This window comes from Toxotes jaculatrix, chromosome 20 (genome assembly GCF_017976425.1).
Source record: "Toxotes jaculatrix isolate fToxJac2 chromosome 20, fToxJac2.pri, whole genome shotgun sequence".
NCBI classification, from domain to species: Eukaryota; Metazoa; Chordata; class Actinopteri; family Toxotidae; genus Toxotes; species Toxotes jaculatrix.
Genome location: NC_054413.1, coordinates 13,740,955 through 13,760,959, shown reverse-complemented (window position 1 = coordinate 13,760,959; position 20,005 = coordinate 13,740,955). Strand labels below are relative to the sequence as shown.

The window sequence follows — 20,005 nt, the reverse complement described above, 5'->3', positions numbered from 1 at the left end:
AAATGAAGGGATTAATCTCAGGTGTGCAGCACAGCTTATAGACCTTATTCATGTGTGCAGCATTTGTTCAGTGTGACGTAATGGGTTGGGGAAATGTATAATAGGCATAAAAAAATAATAATTGAAATTACAAACTCATCATAACTGTTGTTTTCACATCTGGAAATACATGGAAGTGAATGCAGCTGATGCTTATTACTTACATGCATTTCCAAACTTAATAACAACAGCAGTGAAAAACAATCAGACCCTGTTATGATGAGTTTGTAATTCCAATAGTGTATTGGCCTTGAAGTGGAGATAGGCTCCAGGAAAGTTCTTTTCTTAGAGTGGTCAAAGTACAGAGGTGTCCGATTAAAGAACACGCCAGACGTCCAGTTGAGTTGACTGATTTATTCTGTACTTCTTAATGCACGTGTGAATGAATGAGTCTAAGAGCGAGAGAGCGAGTAAGTGAGGGAGGGAGCGAGTGAGTGTGTGTGTTCAGTGTGTCATTGTTGAGTGTGTGGTCTGGAATGACAATACATAATAAATGATAAGTATACTATGCAGTGAAGTTCAATATTTCTAACTGATGTAAACAAAAGCATACGAACGGACTGTAAACACAAACGGAATGTATTAGCATTACAACAAGCTAACATATAGCCTCGTACGGCTCATAGGCTAACTTTATCAACCGGCTACTAAACAAGGGAGTAATTTCCAAATGAACATTACACTCACCTTTTAGGCATGTACGCACTAACACTTAAGGTTACACATTTAACGTTAACAGGCGACACCGCTATTACGGTCGCTCAGGCAAAGGAAGAAAATACTAGAGTCTGTAAGTTCGCCGTACAGCCGCATTCGAGGTGCGTTCACGGACAGCTAGGAAATCACATTCACGTACAACCACTAACAGTACGAATACAACTATTTGTAAATGGGCTTTCTAACAGGCCTGTTATTTTAACTATTGTTTTTTAAGTGGCATTATCAGAGCAATCTTTTAACATGAGTCAATGGACACTTCTGCGTTCTCCCAACCCATTATGTCACATTTGAACAAATGGCACTCGCATGAATAAATTCTAATTACTTCATCCAATAGTGCTAACAGGGAACCAATGTGTGAGCTTCCTCCAGGAGGTACTGGAGCAGGACTACAGTTAAGCACGCAGTCTATTGATCCATAGCCCTACATCTTGCCCTATCTTAATTAATAAATTGTTTTTGTGCCTTCTAGGACTTGTTACTCTTAATATGGAGTCAGTCTCTGCTCCTGATCCAAGTGCTCCAAGTTCCCCAACTCCAAGTTCTCCAAACACAACATTCCAGCCTCCAAATCAGCTGTTGCCCAGCCCTCCAAGCGCTGCCCCAAGCACGTCAAGTGCTTCACAGCCTGGCGTACCATGGTATGTTGACTTTTGTCTCAACTGGGACCAGGTGTCATCAGCCATTCGACATAGAGTGGAAAAAGAAGACCATTGCCAGACGAGAGAAAGGCCTTCGTGGTCGTGCTCGTGGACCAAATTATGCAGCACGACCGCAACCCATCCAGAGCCATGTGCCACAGCGTTGTGAGAAACATTGTCAGGTAGGGATGGGACTATTATCAATATTAGCTGTCAGTTAATCCCCAGCCCCACCCCCTTCAATTGTTTGTAGCGTTCACTGATTCATTCCCTGCACCTATGATGTCACAAGGGTGCAGAAGTGAAGACTTTGTAAACATGGTTTGTTTAAACAGAGCTAGTATATATATATATATATAAGAAAACCAGACTAATTGACATGTTTTGTATGAAGGTCTTGTTCAGCCTGATGTTTTTTTTAAGCGTGGTTCTTTCCTTTAAGTAATCCTTACATTAGCTGTACGCTTATGTGGTAAGTGCCACAATGGTGACATATTTTTTAATTATCCCACCCACATTTTCAGGAGCCATCCAAAATCATTTGGCGACATTGGCAAGCATGGTGATATTGCTGGAGATGGATGTCACTCTCTTTTGCAACAAGTAAAAACGAGAGTGGAGTACAAAAATAGGAATAATACTGTTGCCCAACGCCGCAGAGAAAGAAGACCGCGCACAGGAATGGCAGGAGAGGCCAGACTGGCAAGAGGGCCTGTTGACCAATGCGGGTATGTGGCAGTATACATGTAAAGTCTGTCAACATTTGATCGAAAGCATTGTATATGACCATGAATAACCCCCAACTTCTGAGCTATAACTGTCCCCAATAGTATTGTTATCCTGTGATGCCCACTCCTAGGTGTGTCAGGTGGGGCCCAGCAGATTTGCCAAAGGGAGAGACCGAGGCAACGTTGGAGAATATGAAGAGGGATCTGCTGAACATCTACTCAGGCATGCCATCTACTGTCTTTTTGGGTCATTTTGTTTAGACTTTAGTAATTGGTCAAGATCTGAACACTGTGTGTGTTGGGCGGCTACAAGACCAAATTGTTACTTGGGTACTAACAATACATTTGTATGTCTGTATACACAGAGGAAGGAATGAATGGGGCAGAGAGAGCAGAACCAATGATGGAAAAGACATACGTCATTGTGGTGACAGGGTCTTAAGTTGTTTGTTGCAAACTTGTCTATGTTTTACCTATCTATACATTGTTTCACTGTGTGTGCACTGCAATATGGGGATATACGGGGATTTCTGCAGGATGTTTACCAGGTCAGACACCAGCTGTCTGTGTATCTCTCCCTGCCAGGTCCGACACCTGCTGTTTTGTGTATCACTCTTTGTCGAGCACTACTGAACCTTGAAGGGACTATTATTAAAAGTTGCAGGAGTAAAACTGAGATGAGACAATTTTTAAAAAATGAACAAGGAAACTCCCTGACACCATTAGATAACGACTCAGGGTCAGGGCCGGGTTAGCAGGTGGCTTCAGTGTGGAGTGGAGAGGACACCTGTTAAAATCCGCCCTGGAGTATATTTGAAGAGGCAAAAGTAGATGTGGTAACTCCTGACTCCAATAAAAACTGGCTGACCATGATCAATGAAAATGGAATTGGACATGCCCAAACGTCAAAATACGCTCAGCCATGCCCTTCAAAACAGGTGCAGCCTGCCGTATAAAAGCTGATGTACACTTGGGGAAATTCAGAAGCTCCTGCAGGACTCCTCATGCTTGTAGTCTATGTGTTTGTAGAATAAAGCTTTTCTAGACTCAACCTCTCTGATATCCGGCACCTGATTGACTCTGTGCATTTATCTCTGAAGAAGATTTGAACACTTAGAATTTTCGAGAAGACGAAAACCTAAGAGAGATAAGATTAAGGTGTGGGGACTCAGCCGGACCTGAACCCAGCTTCAACTGGCCCTTGACGAGGTTCATACATCCAGCCTGAACGAGCCACATCATCATCCAGCGGAAATACCTTAACAAAGTGCCTGCTCCAGCGATGTCTGAGATCAAACAGGAGTGGCCATTTCTCTTCTTCTTCTTCCATTTCTCACACTTTGGCCTCCTGACGGACGTCGATGTCCTTCACAAGCTAGAGGAGGCAATTAGTCGACGAGGACAGACCATCCTGGATTACTGTGCAACACTGGACAACCCCAAGATTCGTGATGTTCTGGCCTGCTATGATCCAGACTCTGACAGGGCTGCCTGCATCCTGCTGCTCCTAATGTTGTACTTCAAAGAACCGAAAGAGAGTTTGATGCTTGAAGTTGATGTAAGATTTTTTATTCAAATATTTAAAATACAAAATGAGTGATTACATTACCAACATTTACCTTGTATGATTTACTACCTCTGACCAATGAACGATATTTCTCCTTTATCCTAAATCCACGCTATTGTGTGTTACTATGTTACAGCCATGTGCAACTGCTGTGGACGTCAATACTGCAGAACTCCCCAGCACCCCCTGCTTGATCATTGGTAATGTTACTTTGATCTAGTATCGACATTTCTAACTCATTATTTTGTTTTCATTCTAGAAATCTACATGACCACAATAAATAATAATTATAATTATAATAAGAATTACATTTGTATAGCCCTTTGTATGTGAAGCAGATCACAAAGTGCTCATAACACAATGTTGTATCTGTTCATTTCAGGTGACATGATGAAGCCCTCTGGATGGCTTATATCCATTGAGGGACTTGTCGTGATGGGCCCACACCCTTTCTTTTTACACAGAGTAGCTGCTTTCTTCAGCAGCTATTACGTATTCAACCTTGAGTATCCTGCCGCTGGATCGTCGACGCTGGAGTTCATTCAAAGGTATTTTATAAAGATCACATTTAATCTTGTAATTCACATTATAGTACAGGCTTCCAACTCAATGATTGTCTTGAGGTCTAAAATGCTGACAAACGAGGTACCTGAGGCTAGCCTGGTGAGACTATCCTGATCTCGCGAACTCATATTCAATTTCACTCTGCAGATCAGTCTGGGTATCTACACGTTATGCTGACAAATACCTGCTGGTCCAATCATAGCTGTTTATTCTGTTTTGGGGCAGGCTATGTGATTTCGAAACGTCTATTGCAAAATGCAAATGTATTGAATGAATTAGAGGAAATTTTCTTTAAAAGCAGAACAAAATGCTCTCAGACCCTTAATTGAAAAGGATGTGTTTGTCATACTTTCAACAGGGTTTGGTTTAATTTACCAACTGGCCAATTGCATGAAGATGCATTTCAGTGGGGGCGCACGTTGATATGGCCTCTCATCAACCACTTTGCCTCAGGCAAACCTAACCTGAGGCACCTTGGCTAAAAATGGCTAAAAAAATTATGGTGACAGGAAGATCTAACAAGTTTGAATTATAAATCTATCAGGGTTTGATGTGGGGAAAAAGCACAGGTGAACACCTTGATAAATGCTGCATGCAATACATACTGTAAGTCTATTTAAAACTGAAACTATCTTTGCTTATTAACAGGTGCTTCCTGGGCATCAATCCTGAAAGAGGCTCAAAGACCAAGAAGCGGACAACAATGAACCCTCATGTGAGCACCCTTTTGAGGAAACTTATTGACTTTGAGTGGGCATCATAGTTTTTTTGCAGCAGTAGTTGTCAGGCTCAGTTTTGAGTAGCCTAGTTCTTAGCTCGGTAGTTGAATTGCAAGTTTGCACAATTTCTCAGCATTTTCTGCATTTTAAGATGGGTTTTATGATTAGAAAGCTGAATTTCTTGAATTCTTGAAGTTCTTGGCATCTGCTGTACATATTGTACTGTACTGCTGTACAATCTTTATTTGTTATTAAATGTGCCATTGGGCTAACATTGACTTTACCTCAGAGTTGTTTGTTGTTTAATTGTACAATGATTGTAAATTCACAGTAAATGGAAGCTTCATCTGCATTACTTTTACAGTAAATTACTGAACAATTTTAGCATGACTTCCACAGTATACATTGTAAATTTACTTTTAATAATTTAATTTCATTTTAATTGTAAATTTAGAGTATATTTCACGGTATATTGCTGTAATCCTTACTGTGAAAGTCATGCAAAACTTATCCAATTATTTATTGTAAATTCATGACAAAAAATTTTACAGTGCTGCCATTATAGTATAGATTGAGCATGCTAACATGGCACAGTTGATTTTCTTTGATTTGGTCTAGCAGTCAGGTATTTATGATCTGATTTGGGGTAGCAATCAGGTATTTATGATCTGAAACCTGCTATTCCACAGCGTATGGACCTACATACTTGGCTTGGAATGGCAAAATACCAAGCGGCAAGAGAGCTAGCACCTGATCACCTGGGCAAAATTGCTGGTGCTATGTCATACATTTTTTTGAACTCTCCAGATTTTTTTCATGCCACTTCCGCAGCCACATACAAATGATTCCGAAACCCACTGGCATAGTCCACCATGCTCTTAGCTCACTCTCAACCACACCATCCTGCAAAACAGCTAAAAGGCCACCAACATGAGCGACAGCAGACCCTTCTCCCAGTCCTGCTCTGTTTTCATAATGGAACATTGATGTCAGTGGTGTGCAATGTGCATGAGTGAAGGTTTTAGGTGGGGGTGTTGTAAGGTGCAAATATAAAAACATATAGAGTAAAAAAGGTAGCCACCAAAACCCAAGATGTGGAGTGCATGTGTTTGTGTCTGTTTGAAGATGGCCATAAAGCAGGCCACAAGTGGGAAAGAGACACATATCTGCTGCTGAGTCTGGTCTGAATGATGGGTGAAAGAGAGATAAGAGACAAGTTGCTTGCTGCTACTATGAGTGCTCCTGCAGGATCAAGAGCAGAGGGGAGTACAGGGCCTTGTTGTGGAGGGGGTGGAGGCCAGCATTCTTCCTGAACATGACTGCTGACAGCTCTGCAGCACCTCCAGTCTCCTGAAGGGCTACAAGCACTGCCAGGGTTACAGGCTCTCAGGGGGAACAGCCTCTGAGTTCACTCCTCTCCTGGGAAAGAGTGCACTGCTTTCTCCACACCCATCCACTGACAGAAGACTGCACATCAAGAGCCACAATGACAGAACCAATGTCTAAGAAACATGGTTTTAAGAAGTGTCGGAGTGCCACTTTCAGTATTGATGGCTTCAGCTTCACTATCGGTAAGAGACACTTTGTTACAACATAGCATGCTGTTTGTAAGTGTATGTATCTGTGTGTGAGATAAAAAGGGCGGTTTTACTCAGTGCTACTATGTTGCTGATCAGATAGTGTTCTTTACTTAAGGTTTATTATATTTGAATTGTAGATGCTCACTCCTGGTGAATTTTCCTCCATCTGTAGGATATTTGTTCTTTGCTAAAAAAGAAAAAAAAACCTGATTGAAAACGTTTCAAATTTGCTGTGTTCCGTACTGGCATCTTTAACATATCAGTAACTATTATTTCTGTTACATTCAGTCTGGCGTCTTTATCCAAACCTATAACATGATGTGTTATGAATATGAGATCTAGTTGAATGTGAATAAGTCTATAAACTGGGACTCATCCTTAAAATCCTTAAATGTCTATGGCAAAAGTGGACACCCCTGTTCACATACTTTAATGCAGAACTGGCCACTGCATGTTTAAATACAGTGATTTTACAGTGAAGTATGTATTCTTTCAGTGTTGTGTTAATGGTTCCAATGTTGTGTCAATGGTTTGTCACTTTCCTGTTTCAATATGACAAGATCCCCATTCCCAAAGCCAGCTCTATAAAGAAGTGGCTTTGGTCAAAAAGAGTGGAAGTGTTGTCCAGACAGACTTGCTGCAGTCAGTTTGGAGGCAGTAAAACTGACCAGGAGGAAATCCTTGTCAGAGTTTGCTTCTTGCCATTGGCAGAATCTTGAAGAGGGTACAGTGTTCTTAAACATGCTTAAGTTTGTGTTGGTTTATCCAGAATATTTAATTATTGTGGTTATGGGTCAAGGATATTTACTCCTAGTTTGTTAGTGGAGTATGACTAGATTAAACACAGGCCCTACTTTGAGCACTAGTTGAGCATCTTTATTTCACCGTGGAAGTCTTCAGGGAATAATGATAATGGCATAGCTGTGGCGTAGAGGGCCCATCCATGTCCAGACCATGTATTTCTTCATAATACTGATCACAGTGTTATGAAGAAAGTGTTATGATCAGCTGAATAACATTATGATCAACACTGCCAAAAAGGAACCTTGCTGTACCCGTGTAGACACCCTTGATATCAACACTTGACTGTAGTCAGGAATACTGTAATTCCTTCTACCATCTTATATGTTGCTGAAAATGAGACTGCCCAATAGTAAGTAATCATGTTGATCATGATGTTGGAAAACAAATGAGTGATTTGACTCTCTGCTCTGGCAGCATTCCCATTTGGTGGAACAGAGACAACACATAAATGCATGAAATTCTCTCTCAGTGAGTTTATTATACTATCTTTGATTGCAAAATCAGAGACAGTGAAACCAAAAACCAAAAGCTAGACTCAGTATATGCATAACCAGCAGCAGTTGGCTGGCTCTACAAATGCCATTCTTCCTGTCACACTTCCTAACCAGCAAATGGCTGCTCAGAGTTTGCATTTACATTTAATAATTACATTTATTAAATCTGGCCGATGCTTTTGTTCAAAGCGACAAACAAGGGAAAATTCAAGCCACAGTAGATCAGAAATCTTTGAGAAGAAGTGCCTCAATACTGCTTTCCACCTGACATAAGTGCCACAAGGCTGTACCTTCCTACAAGTAATATAATATTCTTTGATCTAATGCCCCTGCAATGTTAGTACTGAGATGTGACTACTGCTAAATAACTGATCATCTACTGTTCAAAAGGTGCATGTATACAACCAATGATGCCATCCTGGCTTGCTTCATACAGAAGTCATTGAAACCACAGCTCCTCTATTGTTTACTGTGACACAATATAAATACAATGTATAACAGCAGAGAGGATGATAAAAACACAAAAAAAACCTTTACAGAAAATGTAATTGTGAATCAGGTATTTATCTGTGTTGACATTAGTACAACAGGTAATTTCACAGTGTGTGTAAATGTGTGTGTAAGTGTGTCTGTGTTTACAGATTGCTGTCTCTATGGGAACCAGGAGAGACAGGAAATGACTGTGACTTCATTTTGACTGGTGCGAATAAATGTGTATGCTTGTGTTGTCAGTTGTTAGGGAGCTGAGCTAAGGGAGTCATTATATCACTAATGAAGTGGCCTCTGTCACAGACCGTAATCTGGCTGTTCTTTATCTCCTCCCCCTCCTTATTCCAGATGTACCTTCCAGCCACCAATCACACAAAAACACACACACAATTATCGGTCCCCTTGCTCTTTCTGGGTGCCCTTTCATTAAGGTCAAGTGAACTCCTGGGCCAGAGATTCATCTATATTTATCCTGTTAAAGAAGGTAGTAATTTATTAATGGACATGAGCTTTGGGTCATGACCGAAAGGACAAGATCTTGGATACAAGCGGCCGAAATGAGTTTCCTCCGCAGGGTGGTTGGGCGCTCCCTTAGAGATAGAGTGAGGAGCTCGGTCATCCGGGAGGAGCTTGGAGTAAAGCCACTGCTCCTCCACATCGAGAGGAGCCAGTTGAGGTGGCTCGGGCATCTATTTAAGATGCCCCCTGGACGCTTCCCTAGGGAGGTGTTCTGGGCATATCTCACCGGAAGGAGGCCCAGGGGAAGACCTAGGACATGCTGGAGGGACTATGTCTCTCGGCTGGCCTGGGAACGCCTCGGGGTTCCCCCGGAAGAGCTGGAAGAAGTGTCCAGGGAGAGGGAAGCCTGGGCATCCCTGCTCAGACTGCTGCCCCTGCGACCCGGCCCCGAATAAGCGGATGATGATGATGATGTAATTTACTTATTCTTTTGTATGCATATGTTACATGATTTTAGTTCCCTAGTAGTCCCTGGTTCACTGGTGATTTTGAGCTATGATATCCTTTATGTAAAGTATCACCACCAAGAAAAGCTCCTCAATAAACTAGATGAAATGTTATAGCATTTGTTGTTATTGTTTGGAATTGCCAGCAAGTGAAAGAGTGCAGTTTCAATTTGTGAATTCAGTCATACACGGCCCTGCTCACCCTCATCGGTGTTTTCAGGTACACTGGCTCCTCTGTACTGTCACGTTTAGCCCCTGAATCTGGTTGTCTTTTTGTTCCTTTTTGTTGTCATCCTATTTGTGTGTTCCTGTTTTACTTTGTAGCCCTAACCTCTGTCTCTTTTCAGATTTACTTCCTGCCCTCCTGTGTTTCCCGATTGTTTGATTACCTGGCCCCGCCCTAATGTGTTGCACCTGTTTCCCATTGTCTCCCCACCCCCTCATGTATTTTAGTTGCGTCTTCCTCTTTGTCCTGTGCCAGTTCGTCTTTTTGTCCTTTGAGTCAAGCGTTCCAGCCTGTTTTCCTCATGTGTTTTCCAGTGTTACAAAGACCTTGCTTTTCCCTTGTGTTTTCTCGAGTTTGCCTGTTGAGTTGGATACCTTTGCCCAATTCTACTGACTTATCGGGTACCGATCCCTGCTTGTTAATAAACCTGCCTTAACTCATCATCCTCTGAGTCTGCATCGTGTTGTGCTGTTGAGTCCTTGGTCTGAGCCCGGTCTGATATGTACAGATTGAAGTCGGGCAGAGGTATCCTGGGAATCACATGAAATCGCCAAACTGAATGCACCAATAAGAATAAGAATAATAATTGTCCAGGTTGTCCCACTTAACCGGATGCAATGGGAGAGTGTGGAAGATGTCAGTCAAGCACAGTGTGTACACTCCAACACAATCCAAAGGTGAAACTAGGGCTTAATCATGGCTGTTTTGCATTTTACATACATAAGGCTTTAAACATCGGACCTTTGATATTACCGCTGAGATTATAAAATGAAAAAAATAAATAAATTCTTCTCTTTACAGTTGCCAATGAGACAGGAGAAAGCAACCGCTGTCCACTGGCCCGCTTAGCACGTGAGTTCACCAGAGTTAAAAGTTTTCAATTTCCTCTCTGGAAATTCAAGCGTTATTGTCAGGTATGGAATAGAGGTAGATATGATGTGGTGGTGTGTCAGTCAGTAAATGCAATTTGTTTGCATGGAATTTGCTTAGGCTCATGGTCCCAGAATGCACTATGCACCACTGTCCCAGCCAGAGTTGGCATCGCTGTCCAGGAAGGAATTCTGATTGGCCAACGCAGCGATGAGGAGATCCTGGCTGATGAGCTGCCAATCCTAGATGCACCTGATGCCATGGAGAAAACTGCTATCAGGTCTCACATATACATATATACAGAAACAACACAAATACATAAACTTCTAAAAAAAAAACACACAAAGTTACAAACATAAATCTTATTATCTGCTATACACTGTAAATGTAGGGTTAGGCCAACATTAACTAACGACTATAACAATATTAACAATTGCAGAAAACAGAAAGTAGCTAAGGCGAAGGACTGCCATTTGTTTTGCGAGTATTTATTTGTCAAATGAAAATTTTGATCTGATGATGGCTCTAGATCAGAAGTCTGCGTATCACTGAAATAATCTGAATTATCCCTTTGCAGTCCATGAATGAACGAAACTTGATGGCAATTCATCCAAGACATGTTGAGCAATTTCAGTCTGGACCAAGGTGGTGGACCAACCAATGATCTCCAGAGCATATATATAAATGTTAGGGTCAATAGTGTCTCATTTATAAGATAAGACTTTATTGATCCCCGGAGGGAAATTGAGTTGTTACAGCAGCATAACAAAAAAACACAACATTGCACAAAGTACTACTATAGTAGCACAAGAAACTAGAAAAATATAAAGTAACAAGCTAAAAAGTAAATATAGAATTTACAAAATAACCATAAAATGTACAGATGAGAAATGCACAGCAGTGTAATTATGTCCTACATCATGAATAGCATGAAAGAGAAAAACAACTCCAATAGGAGTATTACACTGTTGCTATTATTGCACAGGAAAAAAAACTGTACTGTTAAGAATACCGTTGTTATTATTGCACAAAATACTGTTTCTACAAGGCACAGTATTTCGCACACAAGAAAAGCTGTTACTATTGCAGAAGAGAAACTGTACTGTTCTTAATACAAGTGGTCGTATGGGAGCATAGAAAAAAAGAAAACACAGCAGCTGTCAGCAGTCCAATGTGACACTGTTGTTATACAGTCAATACAATACTGTCATTTTTGAAGTTTTCTGTAAAATTACGTTCAAAGTTTTTATTTGCATGAAGGGAGAGTACAGAAAAGGAAATAAATACTGTCTCCTGACTCTGTGCAAGTTCACTTACACATACAGTGATGGAAAAAAGTTTTCGGACACATGCATTTGTGATATATTGCATTAACAATCACTCTTAAGTTTCCAAGTGCAATTTGTTTTTGTACAGTCACAGCCACAATGCTAAACCAATCTTAAAATCAGCCATTAAAAACTTAAAATTGATTAGCTCCATAAAAATACTTAAGAAATTTTGAGTATTGTGGTACCACTGACCCACTAATGAAGATCATCCTTTTTATTGAAGACAATTTTTGTTAGGGTGCTTTGTGTCTATATAAAGCCAGCACATTTGAAAGCTCTTCAGTTCAAAAATGGCTAAAACAAGGAACTTAACACAAGAAAGCGCCTAAAGATAAAGATTATCAGCCAGGAAGGGTACGGCTGCCGCCAGATAGACAGAAAGTGCAGATGCAGTCCTTCAGCAGCTGGATACACACTGCAGATATATAAACAAACCAACAGCTTGGAAGACAAACCAAGATCTGGGTGTCCAAGTGTGTCTTCAGCGAGAAATGACCGCATCCTGATCTGCATGTGCAGGGAAAACCGCCGAATGACATCACGTGAGCTTCAGCAACAGTGGCCACACCAAACTGGTGTCCAGTGTTCCACCTACACTGTGCATGGCCGACTCCTACATCATGGCTTAAGGTCCTGCAAGGCTGTTAAGAAGCCCCTGATCAACGAGAGGCAGAGGTTAGCTTGGCGCTGCTGGGTCCAAGCACACAAGGACTGGACAGCCAGGAACTGGAAGAAGATTCTGTGGTCGGATGAGTCCAGTTTCCAGCTTAATGCTATATGTGCTAATGTGAGGGTACGCAGAAGGCCAGGTGAGGCATTATCGCCAGCATGTACAGTACCTACTGTCAAGCATGGTGGAGGCAGTATCATGGTTTGGGAATGTATGAGTGCTGCTGGCGTTGGTCACCTCACTGTCTGTGATGGCACATTGAACTCTGCTAAGTATTGTGCCATTCTCGAAACCCACATGCTCCCTTCTGTACATGCAGTGTTCCGACAAGGTCGAAACTGGATGTTTCAGCAAGATACTGCCCCTTGTCATGCATCTAGGTCAAGTAGAACTTGGCTGCAGCAGCACAATTTCCAGGTCTTAAAGCAGCCAGCTCAATCCCCAGACATGAGCCCCATTGTCAGAATCAGAATCAGAATCAGAAAACTTTATTGCCAGGTATGTTACACATACAAGGAATTTGACGTGGTGTTGTTGGTGCAAGTTTGAACAAGAAAAGAAAGTTTTAATACTAAAATAAGAGAAAGAGGAAAGTACTAAGTGGAAGAAAGTCTGTACAAATAATAATAATATAATGTGCAATGTTGCAAAGTGGATGTAGTGCAGAGGTAATAATGCCTTATAGGAGCATTAATATAACGCATACAGTACAGAGCTGAATTATGTTAATGTAACATAGTCTGTATTGGGGAAATGAGGGTCTGTGCTGTTTGGGGGGGAAGGGGGTGGGGAGCTGTGTTGATGAGGGTGGCGGCAGAGGGAAAGAAACTGTTCCTGTGACGTGAGGTTTTGGTCTTGATGGACCGCAGCCTCCTGCCGGAGGGAAGTGTCTCAAAGAGTTTGTGACCAGGGTGGGAGGGATCAGCTGCAATCTTACCTGCACGCCTCAGGGTCCTGGAGGCGTACAGGTCCTGGAGAGATGGCAGATTGCAGCCAATCACCTTCTCAGCAGAGTGGATGATACGCTGCAGCCTTCCTTTGTCCTTGGCAGTGGCAGCAGCGTACCAGATGGTGATGGAGGAGGTGAGGATGGACTCGATGATGGAGGTGTAGAAGTGCACCATCATTGACCTTGGCAGGTTGAACTTCTTCAGCTGCTGGAGGAAGTACATCTTCTGGTGGGCTTTTTTGGTGAGGGAGCTGATGTTCAGCTCCCATTTGAGGTCCTGGGTGATGAGAGTTCCCAGGAAGGTGAAGGACTCCACCCTGTTGACTGAGAAGTCACTCAGGAGGATGGGGGCAGGAGGGGCTGGGTTCTTCCTAAAATCTACCACCATCTCCACTGTCTTCGCTGTGTTCAGCTCCAGGTTGTTTTTGGAGCACCAGGACACCAGTTGGTCAATCTCCCACCTGTATGCAGACTCATCCCCGTCAGAGATGAGACCAATGAGGGTGGTGTCGTCTGCAAACTTCAGCAGTTTGACAGACTGGTGGCTGGAGGTACAGCTGTTGGTGTACAGGGAGAAGAGTAAAGGAGAAAGAACGCAGCCTTGAGGGGAACCGGTGTTGATGGTCCGGGAATCAGAAATGTGCTTTCCCAGCTTCACATGCTGCCTCCTGTCTGACAAGAAGTCTGTGATCCACCTGCAGGTGGAGTCAGGCACGTTCAGCTGGGAGAGCTTGTCCTGCAGCAGAGCTGGAATGATGGTGTTGAAAGCGGAACTGAAGTCCACAAACAGGATCCTGGCGTAGGTTCCTGCAGAGTCCAGGTGCTGGAGGATGAAGTGGAGGGCCAGGTTTACTGCATCGTCCACAGACCTGTTGGCTCTGTAGGCGAACTGCAGGGGATCCAGGAGTGGGTCAGTGATGGCCTTGAGGTGAGTCAGGACGAGGCGCTCAAAAGTCTTCATGACTACAGAGGTCAGGGCGACGGGTCTGTAGTCATTAAGTCCTGTGATCCTTGCTTTCTTGGGGATGGGGATGATGGTGGAGGTCTTGAAGCAGACTGGCACGTGACATGTCTCCAGTGAGGAGTTGAAGATGTTAGTGAACACCGGAAACAGTTGATCGGCGCAGGCGAACTGCGGTGGATGGAGAGATGGAGTCAGGACTGGCTGCCTTGCGGGGGTTCTGCCTCCTAAAGAGTCTGTTTACATCTCTCTCCAGGATGGAGAGGGATGCAGTTGTGGAGAGGGAGGAGGGGCTGTTGGGTTGGAGCTGGTAGGTGGTGACATGGGGGATGGTGTCAGGACTGTCCCATTGTCTTTCAAAGCGGCAGTAAAACTCATTCAGACTGTTGGTGAGGTGTGAGTCGTTGGCAGAGTTGGGGGCTTTAGGCTTGAAGTTGGTGATCTGCCTGAGCCCTTTCCAGACAGAGGCAGAGTCGTTGGCTGAGAGCTGGTGTTGAAGCTTCTCAGAGTACAGTCGTTTAGCTTCTCTCACCTCCTTGCTAAACCTGTACTTCGCCTCTTTAAACATGTCTCTGTCCCCACTCCTGAACGCCCTTTCCTTCTCCAACCTCAGCTGTCTGAGTTTGGCTGTGAACCAGGGTTTGTCATTGTTAAAACTCACCCTGGTGCGTGTTGGAATACAGCAGTCCTCACAAAAACTGATGTATGATGTCACAGCCTCTGTGTACTCATCCAGACTGGTGGTAGCAGTCCTGAAAACATCCCAATCAGTACAGTCCAAGCATGCCTGAAGATCCTCCACAGCTTCACTGCTCCACTGCTTTGACGTCCTCACAACAGGTTTACAGAGCTTTAATTTCTGCCTGTATGCAGGAATCAGATGGACCATGGCGTGGTCAGAGTGACCCAGTGCAGCGCGAGGGACAGCATGATAGGCATTACTGACAGTGGTGTAACAGTGATCCAGAGTGTTCTCCTCTCTGGTGGGACATTTAATAAACTGTCTGTATTTGGGGAGTTCGTGGCTGAGGTTACCTTTGTTAAAATCACAGAGGACAATAACTAAGGAGTCCGTGTTAGTCCGCTCCACGCACAGAATCTGGTCGGCGAGCGTGCGCTGGGCCTCCTGCACGTCAGCCTGCGGTGGAATGTAAACACCGACCAGGATGAATGAAGCGAACTCACGGGGCGAGTAGAACGGTCTGCAGTTGATGAAAAAAGTTTCCAGGTCAGGAGAACAGTACCGTTTGATCACTGTCACATCGTTGCACCAGCCGCTGTTTATATAAAAACAGATTCCACCACCTTTAGTTTTGCCGGATAGTCCTGTGTCGCGATCCGCTCTGAAGAGTTGGAAGCCTGCCAGCTGCAGCGCAGAGTCCGGTATCAGTCCACACAACCATGTCTCCGTGAAGCACAAAACCGAAGATGCTGAAAAGTCTCTGTTTTTACTCACTAGCAGCTGAAGTTCTTCCATTTTATTGCACAGTGAGCGCACGTTGGAGAGAAATATTCCCGGGAGCGCAGTGCGGGACCCGCGTCTGCGGAGGCGCACGAGTGCACCGGCGCGTTTACCTCTCCTCCGGCGCTTCACTACCTGAGCAAAGGTGAGGGCACCTTTGACCAGAATGTCCAATATTCCTGCCGATTGCACTAGAAAAGTGGGAAATAAATCCACTGGAGTTGTTTCTCTTATGTTTAAGAGCTCTTCTCTGGTAAAAGTGAGCCGGGTGTTAAAGCAAAACACAGGGTAAACAAACAAAACAAGACAAAACAATGTGCACCGACACACCGCGGCAGCCATCCGCGGCGCCATCTTGGCTGATGATTGACAATCTTTGGTGGATTATCAAATGGTCTGTTTCAATGCGGAAGCCAAAGAATTTGGAAGAATTAAAAACAGTAATTCAAGAAGAATGGGAGAAGATTACCCCTCAATAGTGTAAAAGGCTGGTGGAGAACATGCCAGCCAGGATAAAAGCGCTATTGCGTGCTAATGGCAGTACTAAATATTAATTTTGTTTTGTGATGGTTTATTTATTTTTTGTTCAGTTTTGAACACATTCTTTGCTGTTTGTTAACTTTGATACCAACAATGTTGAGAACTGACATGTTGACACCATCAAGAATTTAGTTTTGCTATTTTTTTTCTTGATAACAATAAACAAAAGAAATCATTTGTTTTGTTTGTGTCTGTCTGATGCAGCCACACCTTGATTTTTCTGGAAATATTTCATGAAATATTTCATGATAATATTTGAGACTGTGTAAAATTCTCAGGGTGTCCGAAAACTTTTTCCACCACTGTAATTTCCCCTCATGAACTTGAAATGTTACACAAAGTCTAATATCACATAAGCCTTTGCTGACAAAAACATGAATTCTATAAGCATATATTTGATACAAAGGGTCAAAGGAAATTCCATCATAGCTATAGTTTACCTACAACGTTGATTCATATCGACTTTCTTATGTACAAAGCTGACATTTTGTCTTGTGGTGGTGATAGAGATTTCAGAGAGTGCCCAAGATGGACAGCAAGGATGTACTCAGTGAATAAATGAACTCACCATTAAACTGATAGTGATACTATAGGGAAGTCAGGAGGTCACCAAAAACATGAATTTAAGAATTCATTTTAAATGTTATGCTGGTGATATGAAACCATATTCTGTAATATGTTAATAATACATAAGATGTATTTAACAATATCTGTAATGATAATGAAGGGCATTGTATGAGTGTTCACTCAAGCATGTGGCATTGTTTAAACGAAAGGGTGATGCTGATGTTGGTGTGGTGGCTATGTGTTGCAGGTTGCGATGTCTTGTAAAGCAACTAGAGAGGGGGGAGGCATCTGTTGTGGACCTGAAGAAAAACCTGGAGTATGCCGCCTCAGTCCTTGAATATCTATACGCTGAGGAAACCAGGCAAGGAGCTTTCAGCTGAGTTCTGTTTTTATCAAACCATAGGTAAACATGTATGTGTAACATTAAAAATTTGCTTTTGTTTTACAAAAAATTTAAAATTGAGAATTTTTAAATCATTGCTTTTGATTGCTGCTTGGTCCTGTTGCAGTTGGTATAGACTTGAGCAGTGGTGGAAGGAATATTCATATTCTTTAGTAATTAGTAATACCATGATGCAAAAATTCTTCATTAGAATTAAAGTCCTGCATCCCAAATTTTCAATTAATTTTCCATTATGCAAGTTCTGGAAATGCATAAGGCTCAAAACAAACCACTCTGCATCTCCCACCCTTCCCTCTCATTACTCTGTTATGCACTGCCCAGCCCTAAACCTTACCAGTTTGTTGTGTACATTATCTCAGCCAATACAAGAATCTGGAGTTTCCTAGCCTGTGAGTGAAGCATAGCCTCAGTGTGAGAGCATTAGTTGACCAGAAGCTTGTTCTTGTTTTGTTTTACAAAATCCCAGTTTGATAATTTTCCACAGGACAGCCCTGGATGCTCCCTTGACTGTCTTGCCTCCCAGAGCTGGTTTATTCTTCACATTTCCCATCTTGTCCCATCTAGCACTCTGCTTCACAGTTTGATTTCCCAGCATTTTAAAACTCTGGATTAGAAAAATAAGTTGTTGTTCTCTGAGCTAAAACCAGATTACAAGTTAGCTGATTCATTTTTTCCTCCATGCTGCCAACTGATAATGTTTTTTGCCAAAATACCTGAAATGCCATTGACTGGTGATTTGGTCCACATCAACATTCTGCTGGTCACAATGAAAAGCTGACACAAGTCAAAGCACAGAGACCCAGTCCAGCTGCTGACAATGACAAGTTACTAGAGGGCACAAACACACTGTTCTTCCAGTTACAATAGGTTTCTGAGACTTGTCAGTATAGACACACTGAAAAGCTTCTAACTTGTAATAAAAATCCTGTCACTTTCATTTAACTCAGGGTCATAATGTTCAGTGTTCAAGTGGAGACTATAGCAGGGAGTGGGCACACAGTAGGTGAGGGAGGGGCAGTACAATGAGTTGAGTGCACTATTAAAAAGCATCCCCGGTGGACCTGCAGCAGTGGAGAAATAGCTATGCACAAGAAAAAAAAGAGTACTCCAAAATATATTGCTGTGTGGGGTTGCAAGTGAGGTGTCCGGATTTTAGCCACTCACTGGTTTGCCATTGGACAGTGCCTCTCAACTTTAAGATATGTTTTGGAGCATATTTAAAAAAAAAAAAAAATTGCAGAATTTTACAGTAGCTTTAAGTACAGAACATCACTGTAGCTTTAAGTAAATGTAAGTGCAAATACTCTTCATGTAGGATGGCCCCTTTCATAACATTCAAATGCTAATTATATGTATTTTATGTAAAATCTTAATCTTCCAACTATTACATATAGCTATCAAGCGGATGTAGTAGAAGAAAGAATAAATTATTTTCTTTGTAGTAGAGTAGTATTACAAAGATCAATAATATGGTAATACCATAAAAAATGTGAATTTATTATATATTTATTTGTCTTAAGAGTCAGAACCTTTATACAACAACCAGAGACTAGAAAATAAAAAGTAGTAATCAAACACAATAGATTCATAAAAAGGGAGGGACCCAACAAGGGGAGATCAGCCACAGGATATGTTTCTTGGTGTCAAACCTGCCTTGATAAATTGTTGGCTGTTTTTTTTGGAAATACCACTTCAGCCCTGCTCCATGTCCAGTGGTGCATGTTGCATCTGAAAAGGATATTATGTTTCTTTTATCTAACACATGCCTTATTATTATTTGAGTGTATTCAACTCAGCATTTCAGTCGGTTCCATTGTTTGAGTATGTGTAATAATTTTCACCTGTAGGGGTCAGGGTAACATGGGCAGAAAATTTCTGCCAGGAAAGTGCAAGGGGCTTTTGGGTGGTATTAAAGTGGCATGAGGAAAGAAGGCGAGTGCGCCTGGTGCGGTACCGACATCTCGTGCGTATATATGTGTGATTCTGGTTCTGCCGGTGGGTGTCATGTCTAGCCCCTAAGGGGGCTGTTTTTTGGAACTCTTTTGTGGACTTTTGGACATTTTCAGTTTAGTTTTATTTTGGAAAGTATATTTCTTGTGTATCATGTCTCGTTTTACTTACTGTCATAGTCTGTAATTTATGTTATGTTTTTGTCTGGCGTCTATATTGTATTGTGGGTTCCTGTTTTATTTTGAATTCACTGCCCTTGTGTATCTGGTCTTGTTTTACTTCCTGTCTTTGTCTTGTTTCCCTCCTTTTGTGATTGTCTGCCCCGCCCTAATTGGTTTCACCTGTTTCTCCTTCCCTGTCGTGTGTATATATAGTCTGCGTTTCCCCTTGTCTGTTGTCAGTTCGTTTTTTGGCTCATGTTTCGTCTCATGCCATGTTCCACGTCTGTGGGGTCGTGCATTTGGGTCCTAGTCCTTGCCTCCCAAAGCCGTGACAGGTGGGTAATAAAAAGCAACGTTTTTTCCTACACCATACTGTTGTGGGCTGAGTGGTGTAACATGTACTTCTGGTCTCATCTCCAACCTGCAGCTGAATCCTCCCATGCTAGCTCTGTCTGCTTGGCCTCCATGCTGACGCCCAAGATTCTCATCTTACAGAAACCGAGCTATCCACTCACAAGTTGGCTTAGATATAACAGATGGCAGATGATGCACTATTTACACATTCCTTGGTCCTTAACCTTTCTTTGCAACTTTTGGAAACCCAA

General features: G+C 42.5%; 1 protein-coding gene and 1 pseudogene across 1 annotated transcript in view; both read left to right on the top strand.

Annotated features, from left to right (window-relative positions):
- Window positions 1–1,112: 1,112 nt before the first annotated feature.
- Window positions 1,113–5,022, top strand: LOC121200821 (annotated as a pseudogene).
- A 1,442-nt stretch (window positions 5,023–6,464) lies between these two features.
- Window positions 6,465–20,005, top strand: part of pde1ca (phosphodiesterase 1C, calmodulin-dependent a) — a 49,420-nt gene continuing 35,879 nt past the window's right edge. Inside the window, exons 1-4 of the mRNA XM_041066323.1 lie at window positions 6,465–6,549; window positions 10,338–10,388; window positions 10,527–10,686; window positions 17,134–17,247. Coding sequence (XP_040922257.1) covers window positions 6,465–6,549; window positions 10,338–10,388; window positions 10,527–10,686; window positions 17,134–17,247 — 410 coding nt within the window. The remainder of the gene's footprint in view (window positions 6,550–10,337; window positions 10,389–10,526; window positions 10,687–17,133; window positions 17,248–20,005) is intronic.